Source organism: Rhopilema esculentum, chromosome 20 (assembly GCF_057945365.1).
Source record: "Rhopilema esculentum isolate cy_ngs chromosome 20, ASM5794536v1, whole genome shotgun sequence".
In the NCBI taxonomy this organism is placed as follows: Eukaryota; Metazoa; Cnidaria; class Scyphozoa; order Rhizostomeae; family Rhizostomatidae; genus Rhopilema; species Rhopilema esculentum.
In genome coordinates, this window is record NC_142834.1 from 6980306 (window position 1) to 7002466 (window position 22161).

The 22161-nt window shown below is 34.4% G+C and overlaps 1 protein-coding gene across 1 annotated transcript in view; it reads right to left on the minus strand.

Moving 5' to 3' along the window:
- Positions 1-22161, minus strand: part of LOC135687371 (importin-11) — a 53213-nt gene that overhangs the window by 25074 nt on the left and 5978 nt on the right. The window contains exons 4-34 of the mRNA XM_065203913.2: positions 21292-21378; positions 20695-20808; positions 19979-20062; positions 19421-19469; positions 18879-18937; positions 18449-18494; positions 18015-18085; positions 17459-17558; positions 16287-16382; positions 15809-15846; positions 14637-14720; positions 14239-14275; positions 13649-13689; positions 13036-13126; positions 12231-12278; positions 11619-11724; positions 11066-11195; positions 10454-10487; positions 10109-10149; positions 7214-7279; positions 6585-6635; positions 5343-5456; positions 5069-5143; positions 4098-4138; positions 3554-3630; positions 2926-3005; positions 2109-2189; positions 1374-1469; positions 1035-1148; positions 759-803; positions 347-423 (exon numbers count right to left, since the gene is read on the minus strand). Coding sequence (XP_065059985.2) covers positions 347-423; positions 759-803; positions 1035-1148; positions 1374-1469; positions 2109-2189; positions 2926-3005; positions 3554-3630; positions 4098-4138; positions 5069-5143; positions 5343-5456; positions 6585-6635; positions 7214-7279; positions 10109-10149; positions 10454-10487; positions 11066-11195; positions 11619-11724; positions 12231-12278; positions 13036-13126; positions 13649-13689; positions 14239-14275; positions 14637-14720; positions 15809-15846; positions 16287-16382; positions 17459-17558; positions 18015-18085; positions 18449-18494; positions 18879-18937; positions 19421-19469; positions 19979-20062; positions 20695-20808; positions 21292-21378 — 2273 coding nt within the window. The remainder of the gene's footprint in view (positions 1-346; positions 424-758; positions 804-1034; positions 1149-1373; positions 1470-2108; positions 2190-2925; positions 3006-3553; positions 3631-4097; positions 4139-5068; positions 5144-5342; positions 5457-6584; positions 6636-7213; positions 7280-10108; positions 10150-10453; positions 10488-11065; positions 11196-11618; positions 11725-12230; positions 12279-13035; positions 13127-13648; positions 13690-14238; positions 14276-14636; positions 14721-15808; positions 15847-16286; positions 16383-17458; positions 17559-18014; positions 18086-18448; positions 18495-18878; positions 18938-19420; positions 19470-19978; positions 20063-20694; positions 20809-21291; positions 21379-22161) is intronic.

A 22161-nucleotide genomic window follows, 5' to 3' on the forward strand; every position in this document is an offset into this window, starting at 1 on the left:
ATAGAAAGAGAAAGAAAAATTGATTTCATCATATCTCAGCCAAAAAGACTGCATATTCATAGGAAAGGGCGAGAAGCGATTTATACCTGTAAACAGCCTGCGAGAATTCCGCGAAAACAAAAGGATTTCCAGGAATATCCAGATAAAACAATAAGATTACCATCAAAGATGTACGTAATTTTGATTTAGGGCTTTGCCCCTAGGAAGAGGGTTCAAATTTGAGATAAATTTTGAAATGCTGTTGATTTTTTAAAGGAAATAGATTAATTGAATTTTACAAAATAGTTAAAAGTGAGACAATAACCACCAGATTTTAGGTATGGAGAACAAATTTCATCAAACATACTCTGCATTAAGAGGCAGCAACGAAATCAAAGCCATTGCAGTAATTTTTCTTGACCTGTCATCGGACATGAAATCAACCTAGAGAAAAAGGAAGAATGAATGATCAGAAACTATGGCAATGATTTTACTTAATACTTAATAAAAAGGACCTCAGCACACTTGCTCTTATAGGCAAAATTATGTTGCAAAGGTATGTTAAGAAACGCCCCTCCAAGTCATTTTGCAAAGCAGGAATTTTCTACATTTTTCGTTCCTTGCTCCATCTTTGCAACGAGGCCTTGCAATAAGATAATACAACGAGGCCTTGTGATAAGACAATACAATGAAACCTTATGAGTTTTAGCGACAGACAAGGTGATGCCTCCTCGTGTCAAAATTATACCAAAAAATCGTTTAAAATCCAAATATTGTACCTTTTCTAACCATACATCAATAAACCGAGCAGCTGCCCTTTCTGGCTAGAATTTGGAAGAAAATTGTTAAAATTCTCAATGAAAGGTCAGGCTAAAATCAACATAAAGTCAGTCTGGAGAAATATTAAGGTAGGGTAGTCCTGAGGATACAAAATATGAAAGAAAAAAGGTTTTGATTAAAAAAAAGAAATTAAATTAAATGAAGAATATTGTGAATTGAGTGAAATGTATTTGACTCTAAATTCAGGACAACAAATGAATAAACTTGAAAATCACCTTTTCGTTTACATCGAAACAATACTTTTGTAGCATATTGAAGAAAATAGTTGAGTTGTGAAGAAGAACATATCCAAAAATGGTTAGATATGATGTCATGACTCGAGGGTACTCCTGAAACAGTTGAAAAATATCATACAAATGAGAAAAACAAAAATCCAAAGGATTTCAAAAACAGACCAATGAAAAATTGCTGACAAGTCATTCAACGATAAGTACCAATTTTTTTGCAAAATATTAAGCTATTACTTGTAGTCCAGACTTGCAACAGACAAAGACCACATACTATTGGCTATACCAAAAGAATATTGAAGAAATCTAATCGAGAAAAACGCTTACCTTATCTTCTAGAATAATTTTCAGAATTTTGCTCAATACAGTTTCAAACAGAATTGAAGTTTCATTTGGCAGCAATATAAGCAATTTTTGTATTAGCTGAAAAGCAAGTCATAGAACCGATTTAACATTGAATAGAAAAGCGGAGATGACTACAAATAGCACTATTAAAGATACTTCGAAGCCCCTAGAGGTGCTAGCGGTAGTAGAAATGGATGTTTCCCATGCAGGCAAGTGGCTCAAATTGTTGAATTCATTCACAAGTTTCGACATTTAGAGTATAAACAATGAAACATGGAGAGCCAGGGTTTTAGGAGCCTCCTTAGATGAAAAACCAACAGCTTCTATCATATTATATCTGTAAAAAGTGCCCCCCTCCAATAAATTCTGTCCTTGCGTACAGTGGTTTTTACAACGATAGCCGTTTTGCTTATGTTTTTCCACAAGGAAATCTCAACATATAGGCACGGAAGGTTTGTCTCCACGATTTAAAGGCTAATTAAAAAATTGTTACATATTTTCTATACTAGATAGAAAATAAAAATTACAAATGTTTTTTTCAGTTTTAATGCAATAGTTTTACTCCACCAGACAATTTTTCCATATTTCCATAACACCAAACAGTGATTATTGGATACCGAGCTTATAAAAGAGCTACATAAGCAATAAGATCACTTCTCAGGTATCGTAACTTGGCAAGAAAATGGAGAAATTTTTGCAAAAATCAATCATATATACCTCTGATAGAAGGATGTTTCCCTCATCTTTCATCTGTCCGAGAAGAGTGTCGATTATTCCGATCAATGAAGAGGAATGGATCTACAAACAGATGAAAATATGATCAGTGTTGATAACAACTAGATAGGTAGTGATATCTAACTTGTTTTTTTCCTGCGTGCCTTACGGTGCCTCAATTACATAAAAAACAAAAATAACTATGCCTGGGTAATGAACGTGTTAAAATTTGCAGGGTATATCACATATCATATACAGTCATTCGATTGGATGGAAGACTTCGAAGTAATTTTCCTATTAGACTTACTCACATACCTAGAAGTGTGGGTTCAAAATCTAGTTTGAATTATGATGTTCAGCATACAATATTTCTCTATACATAGCTTTTGGACTAACATGTTGGTCGAAAGTAATCTAAATTGAAGCAAAGCCATATATTTGTTAGGCGTGTTTGAAACTACATTTCTAAAACCAGTGCAACTCACTGTGCTATTTCTCCGTCTTTGCAAGCTATCTTTGAAATATTTTTTTCCTTTGGAACATGATACCCCATTTATTCATTTATTACAAAGAGTAAGCCTTTGAGCAAAATCAACATTCCCCATCTCAGCAATCAGTCCATGAAAGAAGCAACCCCCGTCTTAAAAACTAGGCCAATGTATCGATATCACTTAGGATGCTAAATATCTTGGGGGTACTAAATCGAGAAAATAGAACAGCTTATTAAAAAACCTGGTTAAAATCTGATATGAAAATTTTCCACGTCTATAGTCAGTGTGGAGGTATCTATCAAATTTATTTGCATTGCCATAGATCTTACTTTTAAGACGTTGAGAGCATCCAGCAGTATGTATGATTCAATGATCGAAACACAAGTCTTGAAATTCTCGGAAGTTTGCTCTAGGAAATACAACATAATGATTGTTCATCAAAAATATAAATTGTTGTAAGGTTTTGGTTCAAAATCAAAATGGAATATATAAAGTTTAAGAGTCGCTAACTAGAATGAAAATCCTGATATTTGCTAACAAGAAATAGTTTTATGCGACCAGAACGCAGATTGTCATGATACCCAAAAATTTTTCCGTGATACGAATCCAACTTGTTACAAAACATGTTAACATGTTTTAGCGCTTTATTCAAATATATTTGCTAGCTGACATTTTGAAACCTTAATGGCTTTAAATGTTTGTTAATAACAAGACGTGCAGTACAATGCTGAAGCCGTACTTTTGGGCAAAACTGTATGTACAGCAATTTCTTTTAAAAATGTATCAACTGTGATATGTTTCTCGCCAGTCGAAGTGAAAAAAAATCTCTTAGGAATGTGATAAGAGATCCTGAAAAACTTTGCTAGCCACTACCTCACATTATCAGGTCTGTTACTTGAATACTCCTATTAGACGAATCACGAGTTCTTTAAATGGCTTATAAAGTTGGAAAAATACCTAAAATTGCTGGCAAAACAGCGAACGCTGCGAGAAAATCTTCCGTCATCACGGGGGAGTTTTGCATCACAGCAAACCTGAAAATAGCAAGTGATCTTCAAAAACTATATATTAGATTCGTATGAAAAGTAGTTAAATACAGCAATAAAAAATGTTCATTCAGATAAATATACCTGCGAAGATAACATGGAAATGTAGAAACATATTCCATGGAACCGAAGAAGGCTTACTGGGATAAATATCTGCCTTGACATCTTGAACCGAACACTTGATAACCATATAGATCTAGGTAATCGTTTTATAATCTTGCAAATGTTTGAAGTAAAATGATAAACATTTGAAAAGAGTGATTTTGCATAATGCAGTAAAATGAATAAACGGAATTTAAGTGGATTTCAAAGTAGACGGCAAAGTTCAAAGTCATCGAAATATCTTACGTTACCAAAGTTACCAAAAAAGCTTAATTTAAGGACAAAGTTGGGTTTAGAATAATACATAACATAGAATAAAAGTGCACTTCATGAAGGGTTGATAAAAATCTTACCACAACTCTAAGCCATCGTCAATCAGATAAACATGAGAAGGCTGTGAACATGAACAAGGAAACTCTAAGGAAAGTTAAGCATGAGAGTCTGTTTTTTATCGTATTACCTAAACAAATTATATTCTTGTGCTCAGAAACAGAACATCTCAAAGTTTACAAAGTGGTGAGGATTTCAAAGGTTTTTTCACAATGAATAACAGGACAGAGTAAAGAAAAAGCTTAGAGATTTTACGTAAATACTTGAACTAGCATGCATATAATTTCTTTAGCATATTTTTAGAGTAGCTTGATGATCAACTGCGTGAAACTCGGAGTTGCAGCTTCAAACCGTCAAATTCTATTCACTAAAGCGTCTTCATCATATTATTCACATCTAACTAACATTGATACCGTTAAGATAAGAAAAGAATTACACTACACATAGTTGCTTAACGATCTAAATCAAGTGTGCAATATGGAGTTTCGATTTTTAACCGTCCTGTTCCATACATAAAGCAGTGGCGTCACCAGCTCGGAAAAACTGGGGTGGACAAAAACAAACTTTCTCGGTCACGCCCTTCAGATTCTCGGAAAATCTTTCTTTTTAGTATTCTTTATCTATTTTGAAAATTTTGGACAAGCAACTTTCTCAAGCAGCATTTTTTGTAACGGTTGCTTTTTTGCCAATGCGAAAATCGAAATTGATCAGATCAGTCCAACTCCCCCCCCCCCAAGGTTTTTGAATGAATTTCGAGAAATTAGAAAATCGACTTCTGGGAAAACTGGGGTGGACATGTCCACCCCGTGGCGACGCCACCAACACAAAGCATTTACAGCCTTGCCCATACGCCATAGAGGACTATAAAAGAGACAATACTTAAGGGTGCATAGTATGGTGTAGGGTCAAGCAACGCATATCTTCGAAATTTTCTAAGAAAAATAACGGTTATGTAAAGATAAAATAAACCTATTTAAAAGGTCTTTGAATTCACCTGAGTATGGTCTGTACTGAGGTGAATCACTGACAACAGCAGCGGGTGCAATACTACGGATTCGCTTCCCAATGCCTGTAAAATATATATAAAGTTTTTCAGCTTTTGAAGAGGTCGATGCTGTTGGAAATTCGCTAAACTCTGCTTTAGTGTGTCAAAACATTTCGAGGATATGTAGCTTTGGAAAGACAAAAAAATAAGTCCAGCAATTAAAGCGTATAGCAAGAAAAGCTTTAAGAGCTCAATTAAGAAAGATCATAAAGATGAAACTTACTTCGACTATATGTCTTAGGGTGGATACAACAACACATCGCAAAATGTTATGTTCTGCTGAGTCCGCCCATAAATGAGGGAGATACTGACACAAAGCTGTTGCATAGGGCTTCATCTGTTTACAAAGAAGAAACAAAAGAATCGTCAAACCTGGATTGACCTACTAGAGTGTACTAGACGGCTGAATTTCTTTTAACAGAAAACGTAGAAACTTTTTTTGCATGAAATCAAACAGTAAAACGAGCCCGGGAAAAGCTGAACTTTTTCAACTGTAATTTTATTTCCAAAATGATAACCTGTCCGAATAGAGGAAATATAGAAAAAGGCAAAGCCGGGTTTCATAGAGGTTTATCTAAGTGAAGTTAAACAGCTATATTTTTTAAAAATCTTTAATCCAATACTCTTTTATCTACCAAGTGAAAATGTGCGCAAGTGATACGACCATGGCAGAACTTAAATTTTCTCGAATCCTATTCTGCACTCACTCTTCTGTCTGTTATGAAATATTAAGGTGAATTGTCTCTCCAGGAAAAATATTGCGAAGAATGAAATGAAATTTTCTTTGGATTACATTTTATAAAAATTGAGAATTGAAGATAATAAATCTGAAACTAATTTTGCAAAGAATTAAGGGTCCGTCAGCCATGGAAAGAATTATTCCATCTGTACCAGAATTTATTTCATTTATCAAAAAGCCATTAGTGGCTGCCTACAATAACATAAAACGTTCAAGCAATTGTGACTTTTGTATCGAAACAAGTTGTTTCTATTTCACTTTAAAAATAACCGTTTCACCTGTCTGCCATACAGTATTTAATGCCGTAAAGCCAGAGCTGTATACGTTTTGGTGTTAAAACGCGACGATCTAAGTTGCAACCCTGTGTTTCATGCTTATCGTGAAAATCACTTAAAATGAATTGGAAACTATTCCTACCAACAATGTTTTGAAAACTTAATTAAAACTTATCAAGGATTCTTCAGCTATTAACTAAGTAGAAGTTCAAATATTTCATCTGTAGTTTGTGCGAAAATGGCTTTTACCATAAATAACATGGCCTCCCTGTAACTCGAGTGCTTATCGTGACAGTCTGGTAGAAACAGGTTTTATCAATTCAGGTAAAGTAAAAAATACGAAACTTGTTCCATCGAAAGTTTTTTAAGATTTGTTTCTCCTATCACACAAAATATAAAAGTCAACTAAAAATGAAACATGTCTTGAAAGAATATTTTGAATACTTCATACCTCTCTACCTGCACGTTCAATTAGAATGGAAATCACATTCAGTACCCCCATCTAGCAAGATAAAAGAGGAATCAACCAAAAGGAAACAGAGTTGAATCACAGAATACTATTGTTTGGCTTCGTTAAGATAAGAAAACTTCATAAAATTGTCAAGAAAATCAAACTGAAGCATGTAGAATAGAAAACACAACTAGAAAGTACACTTCTCAGAAAAAAAGCACTCTATTACAATATTTAACACCTTAAAACCTAATTCGATCGCCTGTTGTCAGCAAAGAAAAGTTACGGGTTATCCGACCTGTTCAATTCGCAGGGAAATAGCTTGTCGTGTAACTCAATAGCTAAGTTACTTCTAGTCCTTTTCAAGTAATCAAGTTACTTTTTAAAATTGATAGGAAACATTTCAATAATTCGCTCAATCTTTTATCAAAAATATCTAACAAAAAAAGTAATGCTCTTTTAGCAGACGAGTTAAGAAATTCTAAGCGAGCCACTGTTGCTGTCAAAAACTCGCAAGTAATACATGATTTTAGTTTCAGATAATAGAATAGAAGTTTGCAAAGACATAAACATTAAACTTACTTGCTTTCTTAACACAATATTAACATATTAAAGTATTCCGAAGGTACCTTTGTATCGCATTCCTGGACATCGATAAGCAGACAAAACAGTCTTTCCCAAAGGTCTTTCAAATACTAGAAAAAGCTTCAGAGAATTAGACTCTCGTAAGCTAGATATCAATGTTGGGGAATGCTGCAGAAATTTCAATAAAAACCAAGACTACAATCCTGGACAGACAGTCTAGATTTCATAAAAAAATTTTCCTTCATTTCAATGTTGGTATCTGCGGGGATGAATTGAAGTCGGTGCTGTTGGTGTAGCAGCAATAGGCTCATTGCTGGAACTGGCAAAAAAAATGACGAGAGTTTTTCTGAAGTTGAATAGGCCCAATAATAGATTCTTCTGTTTCGCAGCATCGGCCCAATTTGAACTTAATTCGGCACTTGAAATCTCATGTGTTATAGCTGTAAATCTGGGAGGATAAGGCGTTTAGCTTTACAACTGCGTCCAGGAATTATGATTCTCTAATCTTCAGTAAGGAATCTACGGGCTCAGAAATAATACATCACAGATAACTAACACCTACAGATACCTTACTGATGCCAATCAGACTATTACTCAATAAATGTTCCATATAAAATGAGATGTAAAATGCAGGGCAATGTTCCGTGTTCTTCTACAAATTTTATTTACAATCTATATCTTCTTTTTAAAATTGGACGACCTCGAAACACCTGGAGAAGAGCGTTGGAGAGTGATTTGAAGGGTCTGGACGTGTCTTGGGAGAATGCTCAAGAGGAAGCCCGGGACCGACATTGATGGAGGTTGCTTGTTGCTCGATGTGTAAAAATGCACGGGCGAGACTAAGTCTAATTCTTTTTAAAAATACCTTTAACACAAATAATAACAATGTATTTTCTGTTATACTGATCAATGTCATTTTTATATTATCATATCAAGAAGCATTGATACGCTACTATTTGTCCTTTCATGCCTACCATATCAATTGCACTGGGTTCATAATTTGGATAAGAGAAAACATAAAGCATCGCAAACATTAACTTATAGGTCAGATCTATAACCCCGCAGTATTGAAACTATGACCACCCCTGCGAAAAAACCATTGCTCAACCATGGCTGACAATGGTGACACCATGGTTACACCATGGTTTTCAACCATTTCCCACCATGGTTGAGCAACGAAATGACCATGGTTAACCATGGTAGAACCACGAATTTCCAATGGGACCCATTGCTCAACCATTGCTGAACCATGTCTAAAATTTCAAAATTTTTACTTTTTCATAAATTTGCTTCAGCAATATTGAAAGCTGAAATGTTCAGGATTATTTTAAACAATTTTGAAATTTTCAGTTCTTTTTATGATTTCAGTTTAAACCATGGTCAGACCATAGCCAATACATGGTTACCTGTTCATGGTTGAACCATGGCTTAACCATGCTCAACAAATGTGTTTCAACCATGTTTTTCCATGGTTGGACCATGTCATCTAATCATTTTACCAATTTAGGTCAAATCGGGGTTCAACCATAAACATTTGAATTTTTGAAAATACAAATTTGAATTTTTACAGGAATTGCATAATGCTTGTGAACTTGGTTTGAAACATGGTTGAAACATGGTTGAAACATGGTTCAAACATGTCACTTGACCATGATCGAACCATGATTCAACCATGTTTCTTGGCCATGATCAAACCATGATTCAACCATGTCTCTTGACCATGATCAAACCATGGTTCAAACATATCAACCAACCATGATCAAGCCATGGTTCACTTTTGCTTTTTTTCTTCTTTAAGATTCCTCTTGCTTCTGCACTTCATGAACTCCTGCTGTAAGCACTCTCAAAGAGAATCTCTCTTTGAGCTCATCAAGGTTCTGACATAGTAAATTTTAATGCAAAGCTTTGTTTTTCACAAGAAAGCTCACTTTGCTTGATATCATATTTTTATTTGTTGCTGATTAGAGCACTTCAAGGTTCCTGATCAATTTTTAAAAAAGGCATCTTATCTAGGATGAAAAGTGTGCGTAAAGTTTGGCAAAGTTCAGGCTTAACATGCAGTTCTTTAACTTGTTTTCATGAGACTGTATGCAAATTCTAGCCTCTCACAATCTGTAGAATGGGGCTTCCATGGGTGTGTGTGTGTGTGGAGGGGGGGGGGGTGTAACACAATAATAGGCATTTGTGTTTTAGTCTGTAAAATTGGGATTTTGACGGTAGATAAACTTTTTTGTAGAAAATTGTACTTCATGTATATTTTAAAAACATTCAAAGATATTAAAAAGTTCTGGAGTTCAGTTTTCTGTGGATCCAGAAGAAAATTTTCAGGAACATCACAGAAGAAGATTAATCCCAAGATATTTGACAAAACCAGAGACAATTTTAGTCTGGGAGATGCATTTCTAGCCATCCTAGAAGGCTTAATTTCAAAAAATTTCTTTCGCGTCTGACCCAACCATGGCAGGTCCTACTATGTCACTGAACTTGATTCTTAACCCCCCAGGCTCAGTTTTGTGGCCCCATCTCTGAAACTGCGAAGCACAATGCACCAGTCGCATTAACAGAGTGTAATAATGCCAAAATGTATTCAGTAGATAAACACTTGCACACTCCCAAAAAAATTTCCTGAAGCCAGGCCTGCTTCCAGGGCATCATAATCGTGCATTGAAGTGCATAAAGCTCGCAAGTCACTTCCGGGTACAATCTCTCATATTGTTTCTGCTTGTGTTCTAATTTTTACAGAGAATTGAAGTATGAACTTGTAAGTGACTTCATGTCATGTCAATCATCTCATGGTTTTGACATTCCTTCTTAAAAACTTCAATGCAAGACTTGTATGCCTTGGTTTCAACCTCACCTGACAGGATTCAGCTTTCTTGTGTAACTGAAATATCAAAATTAAAAATACAAAAACGTTGATAAAGTAAATCTTTTCTTACCGGTAATATGTCTTTGTTTTCAAATTGATAATCATCGATGGCTGTATGAAATTCAAGGATTGGTTTTCGTGAAATTCAGATTCAAAACCAAAACAATATTTGTAAGATGAAAAACGTAGAATAAAGGGTATTTTTAGAATAACAATTCTTGGAATTTCGTTTAAAACTGAAAAAACAATGTGAGACATTGAAAAACAGCACTGCTTTTGTAGACTGTGCTCTATAAAATCCTCAAAGTTTAACACTCAATGATGCAGCAGGGCATGGCAGTAGAGTTAACACATGCGGCGCAGGGTTATACACTGAGGCGGTATCTAGTGCACTATGGACATCAGAAAAGGATACCATCCTTCAAGGTTTTGGATGCCGTGACTCGCACCTAAAAATCAAAAAAGGTTTGTTAACATATGAATCAATAATTTTGTTTCTAACATATCCGGCACAAGATTATTCTCTTAATTGAGGTATCACTTTGATTTTTGGTTGAGCCAGTAGAATGCTTTACAGGGTGCATTGATTTTTAGTTTTGACTGATGCAAGAGTGGGAGAATATAGTATGAAAATGTTAAAACGGACACATATCGACTTGGATATCAACATCGCTCGTTATTCCTTTGGATCTTTTGCATTTTTCTAGCGTGCAGTGAAGAATCGCATCTAGTTATTATAAAGAAATGTATGAGAAGCAGCTGTAAGAGGAGGTTATTGTCAAAAGAAGTTACGGCCAACTGAGGTCATTGTAAAGAGTGGTTATGTAAAGAGAGGTTATTGCAAAGAGAGGTTATGTAAAGGGAGGTTTTCGGAAAGAGAGGTTATGTAAAGGGAGGTTATCGCAAAGACAGACTACTGCAAAGTGAAGCCAACACAAAGAGATGCCAATGCGGAGAGAGGATACTGCAAAGCAAACGACAAACGATCAATAACATCAAGGCAACTGCTAAGTAGAATGTTACATACCACTAAATCTTCTTTGCGATCAAGCATTTTTACTAGAACTCTATACAGGATGATTCTACTCTCTTTGCTAAATGAGACATCAATCCATCTTCCTATAAGCCACAATACTCTGCGATGGATTATTTTCATGCTGGAAATCAAAGACATTGATTATGAAACGAAAAATACGAGATCTCCTAGACTTACAACTGGGTATATACACGATAGTTTCGATCCACAACTGGGTGTATATTTTCCATCGTGTTCTTTCGGACCCTTATCCTGACGTTTTATACTCTGAGGAGTATCAGACGAAAAAATTTTCAGTGGTATGTTGTGAAATGTTTGCTTTTTGCAAAGCCATTAACAAAATCATTGTTTGTATTTCACTATTTGATACATACGCTCTGTATTAACATACATGGAAATAACTGATGAGTTATCGATGGAAAGCTTTATAAAGTTAAAAGAGTAATTTGATAATGGTTCTATCTAACAAAATCTGAGAACCAGAAAAAGAGGAAAAAACCTGAGGAGTGAAATGAATTACGATTAGATATATTTGTTGCTTCACCTCGCAGAAGAATCCTCAAGCTCGATTATCAGGGTTTCTTGAAAGTATTTGTCAAAGTTGAAATCACCGAACAGTTCATAAGATGCCAGTCCAAGAGCAAAGTAAACTGTAAAAGATACACGCAAAAAATTACAAATCTCTTTTTAGAGACTTTGATTAACGCTTCTAACGTACTTCACTTCAACATTAGCACTTTGGCACCGCCTGTCACAGTATTGGCTTAAACTTACTTTAACTCGCTTAATAACCTTGGAAAAATCTGAAGATATAGGCCTATGCTCCCCTTCATTTAAATTATTCTTTTTTGACGCTTGAGTATTAAAAAATTTCATGCAAATTATTTCATCAAATTCACGTTGAAGGGCAAGAAGCAAACGATAGAAGGCCCAATTGCATGATAATTGTAATAAGCTTGAAACTTGGAGTTGCAAGTTAGAAGTGTACTGATCTGTGCAGAAAAGCACATATTATGACTAAAAAGACAAGCCTCGATAAAAAATATGGCAAGAGGGCAGAAAAGCAAATGGGCAAAGAGGCAAAACTCAAATATATCTTTCACTCTTTATCAGACAATAAAGGTTCTCTTGTGAAAATAAATAAAAGTATAAGAACCTGCTTCCCTCATCCTTAGACTTTCAAGGTCTTCTCTATTGTAAGGAGCTAGAGAGAGGAAATCATCATTAAGAAAACGAAACAAACAAATTTCAAAGAAATTTTACAAAAGCAGTCTTAAAAAAAGATAACGTTTTATTTTTGAGTCTAAATAAATTTGCCAGCTACCAACGTCTAATAATTCGACGCCATTTAATTTATATCTTTTCCTAAGTTTTCATATAAAATGGTGATATAAACAAAGATTCTTGAGGCAAACGGGAATACTTTATCACATCTTATTATAGTCTATTAACAGTTAATATATAGAAAACATAACAAGGTTTACAAGGCAACTTCGAAAGTTCTAAAGTGACGTTCTAAATTAACTGTGACGTTCTGAAGTTTTCCCAAACCATACAAAATGCTGGTAAATTGTTATCAGTGTCAAACTTATAGCATTATAAGATAAAAGAGCTATAATTTTCGAAAAATTGTTCGTTCATACATTCAGCAAAAAAGCTTGCACCTTATACTTTTGATGAATAATATTTGTAAAAGTTACAAAATATAGACTTAAATTACAGCAAAATGTAAAGAGCTGGAAACCGACAGAAGAGGGTACGCCATCTGTCAATACAAAATTGGCCAATCAAGAAGCATCTGGTAAATATAAGGCTTATTGATTGGTCAATACGGGCGGACAGATGGCTAAAGATACTTTAGTATGCCTTGATTGCTAAAGTATCGATACTCATACAACAAAAAGATCACAAATGTCAATTTGGAACAGAAATTTACTGAAAAAACAAAATTTATTGCTTACCACTTAGCTGATTTACCATGTCTGCTAAAGCATCAGTAAATACTGGCCGATGCTCGTAGTAAAGACATAGAAACAGGTTTTCGGTACAAGGCTAAAACAAAATCAAATATTAGAAGTAATGAAATGCTGCCTTACTAGGCATTTAACTTAATACAAAGGCAGTGAATGGCAAAGGTAAAATGCCAAACCTAAAAAGAAGAATCTATAGGCTAATTTTACAATGTCACAAGAATTGGCTGAATAGCAGACTCCTTTAAAATAGACATTCTTATACTTTGATCCTGGGGAAGATAACAGTACTGTTTAACATATCAAATTCGTATAATCCAAGTAAATCAAAATACTAAACTTATTTACACAGGAAATGCAAAATCGTCAATGGAATTGTCTTAATCAAACTTCGCTATTCATAATGAATATCCAAGCCGTTGAAGTTGCACCAAAGCATTTGTTGATGGTTTCCTGTTATATACCTTGTTGTATTACCTAATCGTTTACTTACAAAACTAGCAATAGATACTAAAGGAGCATTATCACCTTGCATATCAAACTTCCTTGCTAGCAAACAATAGTTTAAGAATACAAATTTGAAATAAATGCATGAGTGGCATACCCTGATCAAATACTCAGCCGAATCTCCTGTCTCGTCAGTTACTGAAAAGAAACGCAAATGCTTGAAATTGATACTTAACGTAATCAAATTGGTTAATTAACGAATGTGTCTAGGCTAGAGAAAACATCATTTATGCAACTCTATCATGGATGGGCATGTTTTTAGAATAACTTTATTTGCGTATAAAAAAGAGAGAGAACCAGCTTCCTTTACTCTTTAAGTAAGTGACAGTTCAGGAGAGATTAATTGAAAATGAAAATACTATAGCAATTTAAGTCATCAATAGTAGAAATCGTTTTTATCAAGTCTACAGTAAGTCTTCTTTTCTTAAGGAAGTAAAACAAGTTCCTCAGCGAATGAGCAAGGATTTCCAATCAAAAGAAACGTGAGAACCTTAGTAAACTTGATAAAAAGCGATAATCTTTGATTTTGTTAACTTCAAGAGCACTTTATTTTATGGATAAAACAGGGAACACACCATTAGTGAAACGGGTGATTACAGTTGGAGATGTTCTTGATCGGATGCTTGAGGTAAGTTTAGAGTTTTCGCTAAAAAATGTTGATACAAATGTGAGAATAAGGGAACTTACAATAACTTTCTGGGTCGTTTTGCCATTCATTTACCTCCTTAAATTGGACAAATATCAAAATTTAGATGAAAAAGTAGAGAAATAAGCGAAAAGAGTAACATTCTGAAGTAGTTTGTGATAAGTGAAATTTCAGACTATCAGAAAAAAGCTCATTGTGCGCATTTAATATGTGTATTGGATATAAAATGAGGGCTCGATATTCTAAGATGCATGTTCCTTCTTGTTCACTTGAAATAAAGCCTGGCGATATTGGGTTTTTTGAGAAATTGTTTTAAAAAACTAAGCTGTTAGGAACAACGACTTTCATAAATTTTGGCAAGTTTTTAATTGGATAGTTCACTTAACAAAAGCAAAGTTTCAAGTTATTAGTAACTTATATACCATTTATAAAAAAATACCTGAGAAGTTAGCGGGAAGTACTTAAACACAAGTTGATGGCATAATTCCACAAGAAGATCTTTGGTGAAAATGGTTTGCTTGATCTAGAAACAGCAAATAACACAGCTTTTTAAATAGTCACAGATGGCATATCTTATATCAGTTAGACATATTATATATTATATAGCATATAAAAGGTAAAACTTTCAAACAATTAGGCGTCAGTACAAAATGCATGATCATGAAATTTAAAGAATGGATAAAACAATCAAAAAGTGAGTTTTCTCCAAAACATTGCCAAGCTTAAATTTGGCACAATCTATACAATAAATGTCGCAACTCGTAATAACGTTAAAAGCTACCTAGAAACACTGAGCAGTTCTATATTCAAGGAAATGTGAAATATACGATAAATAAAATAATGACGACAATAATTTAATAATTGAAGCTTGTTATAAAGTGGTGGATGCAGAACAGTTGCACTGATGGTCGCATAGAGAAGCAGAACAGTTGCCTGATGGTCGCATAGAGAAGCAGAACAGTTGCCTGATGGTCGCATAGAGAAGCAGAACAGTTGCCTGATGGTCGCATAGAGAAGCAGAACAGTTGCCTGATGGTCGCATAGAGAAGCAGAACAGTTGCCTGATGGTCGCATAGAGAAGCAGAACAGTTGCCTGATGGTCTCATAGAGAAGCAGAACAGTTGCCTGATGGTCGCATAGAGAAGCAGAACAGTTGCCTGATGGTCGCATAGAGAAGCAGAACAGTTGCCTGATGGTCGCATAGAGAAGCAGAACAGTTGCCTGATGGTCGCATAGAGAAGCAGAACAGTTGCCTGATGGTCGCATAGAGAAGCAGAACAGTTGCCTGATGGTCTCATAGAGAAGCAGAACAGTTGACTGATGGTCGCATAGAGAAGCAGAACAGTTGCCTGATGGTCGCATAGAGAAGCAGAACAGTTGCCTGATGGTCGCATAGAGAAGCAGAACAGTTGCCTGATAGTCTAAATCAAAGCATGAAACAACAGCTCCATTCTACGTACCAAAGTAAATCAAACATTGAAATGAGCAATCAAGTGACTAAAAACTAATCGGTAATAAGCGTTTAAAGTCAAAATTGTACAGAAAGGCTGCAAGTTAAAACACATGGAGAAAAGCACCGACTGTGCATTTGCTAAAAAAAAGCCAGCCTACCTCTTGTGCTTTTTGTATCTTCACATTTGTACATTCAGCTAAGAACATGAAGAAATTTACTGTTAATTTGATAACAGTATTCATTACCTTACAAGGGCAGAGGTTTTGGGTAGAGATTATTGTGGTAGCCTTGAAAAAGGCCACGTGACCATAACTGGCGCAATTAAGAAACGCAATTAAAAAATTCCTAGGCCTGTAGCTAACTCCGTTAAAGGAGATAAAAGGTATAAAACCTATAACTGAAGATATCCGTTCTAGCAAACGCATCCTATAATCACATTTTGGAGGAACTGTTATTGTCAAAGACCTTGCTATCTCCTTTAAAAATATTACAAAACAATTACAAAGAACTACGACGGCAGTTTACAGACATGCAACATATCTACGTACAAACTTTAAACAATCATTCTTAATTATGGTTTAAAAGATACCATAAACTAGCCTGTGAAAACAAATGTAATCTTTACTGAATCCATACCTGAATGCGAATCCTTTTGAAGCTTGTAATCCTTGCATTTGATTGCTTTTCTGATGAGATTGATACAATGTACGATGAACATTTCAAAAAGAATATCTACCAGAGAAATATGAAAGAAAATTCAGCCACATAAAAAAAAGTGAAATAATGAAAAAAAGGTTAAGTCACGGAGTGAAATATTAAAGGAAGAATTTAGTCACAGAGTGAAACATTGATAACAAAATCTAGTCCAGTTTGAAACATAAAACAAAATTGGTCACATAATTCTTCATTATTCAGATAAAGGAAAATAGTTCTCTGTACAACAAGCAATTTCTATCACAAGCAAGCTATTATCCAACATATATATATAAGAAGAAATTCTAAAAGAGAATGAAAAATGCAGCAGGGAAAAAAGATGACTTCAAAGTTGCTTTCTAAAATGAGACGGAACGTAGTGTCTTAAAAGCATACGAATCTTTTTACGTAAAATAATAGAAATATTCAATCTTGTTAGTAGATGAAAAAACTTCAAGAAAAGCTTGTGCAATTTCACGAGAATCTGAATATTTATCGCGATAAAAATCTAAGCCGGGAAGAACAGGACCATGTGCTGCTCTAGACCAATCAGCGGATTTGCTTACAAAATATCATTGACCAATCAGCTGCCCAGAATTGATTTTTCAAGGTTTCAAGCAAAACAAAGTTACTGTTAACCTCCCACCCCTTCTCAGACTTTTTCCCTTCAGAATCAATTTGTACCAAAAAGATTTGTAAGGAAAATTGTACAAAAAATTATTCAAGAACCAAATTTAGAAAATCTTCTTTAAGAAAAAACGTAAATTTCCATGGCGGGTAATCGAGTCACGATCGAATGAAGACATGATATTTGCAAACTATTCCTTGCAAACAAATCCGTTGATTGATCTAGACAAAATGTGCTCTTGTTGCATGGAACACGTTGTCCGGGGAGGTATCATTGAACACCTAACTCATCAAAGCTTATTTGATGAAGATGGAGTTGCGTAACGCTTGTTCATTAGTCTATATTTCAAGTTATCAACCATGAATAACACTGTTAGAGATAACAGGGGGTGACACACGAAACTGATCCAATAAGAACAGTTGTTAGCATACTCAATTAAATGTGTCTAGCCCTTTGCTTTGAGAAGGTGTTGCAAATAGGTACAAACCTTTTTCTGTACAGACAAATGAGAACTTAATAGCCATATTCAGAGAGCCTTCCAGCACATCGATGAATGGCAGAGGTTGACGGTCTAACGTGTCTAAAAGCTAGAAAGAAGCCAGACTCGGTAAGAAAATACCTTGGTTTAACGACATTAATCACAAAGGCAGAAGCAACAGTGCTTTAATTTGACTCCAACAGCAAAAAAATCTTTATACAATCATGGACATGGACAAATAAAAAGTTGAACCTTCAATCCTAGACACAGCTGTTGAGACCAATACGCAAACACAAATCGGCTAGCATGCATGTATGGCCCAACATTTTTTCATCCACCCACTAATCGGTAAGAAAGCCTATCGCCAGATTTAAGGGTCGATACAGGTAGAGAGCATATAAAAAATTAAAGACGATTCGACATATAACCAAAAAAAATCAAAAGAAATAAGAGATGAATGTTTGAGACAACAAAGATATTAGAAATACGAAAAAAATACGCACAAAAATAAGACATATGCATTACTTTAACACGGCAGTAAGACTAAAATGCTAAAAAGACTCACTGTTTTCATGCCAATCAAAATTAGCTTCTCCAATTTTTCGCCAATAATGTTAACAGATAAAAACTGCGATCCTAAAAAACAATTAATGAAATCAAAATCATCATTGCCAAAAGGAGAAACTGATATTTGTGCAGTTATCTTAAGAAGAGCTTGAAAAAAACGATACGAACAATAAAATATAACGTACAAGTAGAATATTGTATAATAAGCTAGATTAGCAGAAACATATTGATTGAAGAAGCAGAATTACGATACACACGAGAAACCCGCTCCATCGATTCATTTTTATACACAGAATGCTTAGAATTCAGTACCTAACAATTTATTTACTCAGCAGTCATGTTCTCTAAAGCTGGGATTACAAAAAATTACCATATAAGAGGTAATATCAAACGGAAAAAGAAATTCGACTTTACATTTAAGCAAATACATACGCAATGTCAGTAAAGCAGGAATTCTTTCAACCAATAGTTTAAGCAGCTAAAATGATAACATAGAGAACATCAAATTTTAAATACTGAGAGGTGTGCAGCAAAAACTAGACTGTCGTTGAGAATTCAGTCATTTTTTTAAATTTATTTTTCAAGAGATTTCTACATCACAAACAACCAAAACATGTTTTGATTTAACATAAAGTACTGCTTTAAAGAGGGACCAGAGAAAAAAAATTTACGAAGATCGTTAGAACATGTAAGTTTTCTACAACCAAAGACATCAGCAGGTTTTAAATCAAACCATCAAAACGAATAAAGGAAAGTATATAGTTAATGTGGCTGAAAACAAGCCAACGATAAAATGTATACCATTGATATGAATTTAGAGTAACCAATTGTAAAGGTGCAATTAAATCATTTCAAGGCATACCATTAATGAGGAATCCAGTACGTCATCACAGGTTCCTTCAACTACTAGTTTCCGTAAAACTGAAATGGGACAGTGATATACGTTTAAAAGAATAATGTTGTAATAAACTATGCATTTCTATACTTCAGACATTATTTTTCTATATTTTTTATAGTCTAATACATTAGACTATACTTTTCTAAAATTACTATACAACAATACAGAAGGAATACCATGGGAAGCGAAAGACAATGACTATCCCCAAAGCCAATATATAAAGACAGGCAACGGCAAAATTACAAAAGAAAAAGCAACTAAACTTAAGTCAGTTAATTACAAAATAAAGGTGTTGGGAGCAAGAATTTTGCAAGAATGAATTCTAGGGCGGCCTCGAGTAGCTTCTTACGGTTAGTTTCTTACTATATAAATAGCTAGCCTTTCGACACTATACTAAATTGATTCTAGTAAAACTTTATTTGAAATAGAGGAAAGGCACTGGGGTTGATTATTCTATGCCCGTTTTAAGAATGAAAAAGCAGCAGGAAAAAATTGAAATAAGTTACCTTTAAGAGTAAGAACACTCATTTTTAAACTTTGCTCTGCAGACTGAACCTTCAATGAAAAAGCATGGTTTCATCATCATGTAAAATACGTTATTCCTTTAACAAAAAAACCTCTTTAGCAATGTGTTATATAATTTGCATGTAACTTGCCAAAAAACTACAAGTACAGTATTATCTGCCGTTTAAAAAGAGAGAATATTCTAGACCAGCAAAAAGATTCAGTGAATCTAGGGTATGGTTTTATCTGTATCTTTGAAAGTCTTTGTAGTCCCAGACTGTATTATTGGGATCATATAGACTTTGATTTCATTACACGTTGCCGCTATCACATGCTTTGAACATTGGGTAGTCTGTCCTTTTTATATATATAGTCTTTCCTTTCTTTTCAGAGCGTTGCGGGTAAACAGGAATTAATCAAATTGACATTATTGCGAAGTTACAAATGTAATGCTGGTTCTATTGAGTATATAATCACCGCCAAAAAACAAAAGATGTTTAGTGCTACAATGAGATACTCCATTACTTTTCTTATCCACCCTCAATGACAATTTCACAAACCTGATTTGAAGATAAATGTGATATAAAGTTGTTCGAGTGATGAATCCATAACTCTAACACGAATCCTAATAAACCAGAACAGACCTAAAAATGAATATCACCATAGTTCAAGACCAAATACTTTGCATTTAAAGGTAACACAAGAAAATTGCGAGTAAATGAGACCATGGCATGTTTTGGTAAAAGAGCAAATCAAAAATCGCTTGTGAAGAGCCAAAGTTTTGACAACTGTTCTTCAACCAGAGCCAGAAATTGGCTGGTTCAGAACAAGTATATAGTTACGTTTGCCAGCTCTGATCCTATTTATGGATAATGTTTCAAATAAAGAACATTTTCTGCTAAACTTGATAAAGAAAATATAAGCGTAAAGCTGTTGAAAATTAGACAAGAACTATCAGGCAGAGAAATTTCTTTTCGGCTAAAAACAGAGCGTTTGCCGAGAAGGTTCACATCAACAAAATTTCCACACTGAAAATATTGTCCATTGCTGTATGTAATGTCCAACAAGAAATTCCAATTTGCGTAGATAATAAAATATTCTAACATCCAGACATTTTGCAGCTTTAAGGGAAAATTAAGCCAGTACAACAGAAAACTGGTGAAACGTTGAAAACACGTAATTATGTGATAGTTGGAGAAGGAAGAGCAAAACTGTTACTCGTTAAAAAGATTTGAGAAAGAGTTGATCTGAAAGACTGGAATAATGGTAATCTCACCTCTTTAAATGTTTTCCTATCACTTGCTAAACGTTTCGAAACGAGGCCTTTGATAACGTGATTTAGAGTCAAAAGTGCATTGTACTGAACAATACTGTTTTGACTTCTTACTTCCTGTTGTAAAGAATATTGGCAATATGACACAGAACTAATCATGATCGATTGAGAGCTATGACAGTGAACTGTGACATTAATTTAGTTACTTTATCTAACTTTAAATTTTAGTTTAAAATAGAATTTTCATAATTTGACTTCTTACTTCCTGTTGTAGAAGAAAATTGGCATTATGGCACAGAACTCATCATGGTCGATTGAGAGCTTTGACAGTGAACTATGACATTATTTTAGTTATTTTAACCAACTTTAAATTTAGTTTAAAATAGAATTTTCATAAAATAGATGAATGCACAACACTTTCTTGATATCTCACTTTTTTACAATGTCATCTCACTTTACAATAACTTGATACTATATATTTCAAAACCCTTTACTATGTATCTAAAAAATTTAATATGACTCTCGATGCCACACCTTTTTAATGGAATATGAGAAAAAATTGAAATTAAAACTTTCAATAAAACTTGAAATGGATCTTACTTGCAATAATTTTGGGACGAGATCTGGCCATGTTTTCAAATCTGTTCTTGCTATCCGTCCAATGACAACTGCTATTTGGAGAGATATCTAAAATTAAATCAATCAAAACATTCTCTTAAACTATTTTTCAGCCCGACTTTGATCATGATCACTTTTTTCTTGATTAGGATTTAATTCTATATACAAAAGCCAACTCACAAAATGCAATTGCTATCTTTTCTAACACTTATGTTTTATATCCTTCCAGTGATATGTTCTTGCCATTATCATGCTAGATATCAAATCAATAAAAGACAATAGGGGGGGGGGGGTTCCACAAGACGGGGGGGAGGGGTTAAGACAATTCATGTTGATTCTTTGGGTATATAATCCCTGTTGGATCAATCTAAGAATAAGCTCATAAATATAAACCTTCAAATTTATTTGTAAACTATTAAAGTATTAACAGGAAATATGTTTGTGTATTTTTGTCATCCAAGTGAAACTCTGTAATTTTGTGGAATTATCTCCATTTAAAGCTGAAACTTTCACAAAACATTTCAATTAAACAAACAATTATCTCTTAGTAACATCTAAGCACACCGCTAATTCTGAAGTAGATTGAAGCCTTAAGCTGAATTCACACTGGACGCGTCACGGCGCGGCGCGTCATTGAGCGTCATCGAGCGTCGCGTCAAGTACTTTTTCATGCTATTCACACACAAAGCGTCACGAAGCGTCGCGTCATGCGTTTTTAGTTAGATAAAATGGCTTCATATCAGCAAGATGTGCTTATTGCTCTCGCATTACAAAACCAAGCTATTGCTTTAACGTTATTAAGAGAAAGAAAGAAACGGCGTTCGGTTTGGGTAAGAAAATTATGGAAGGAGC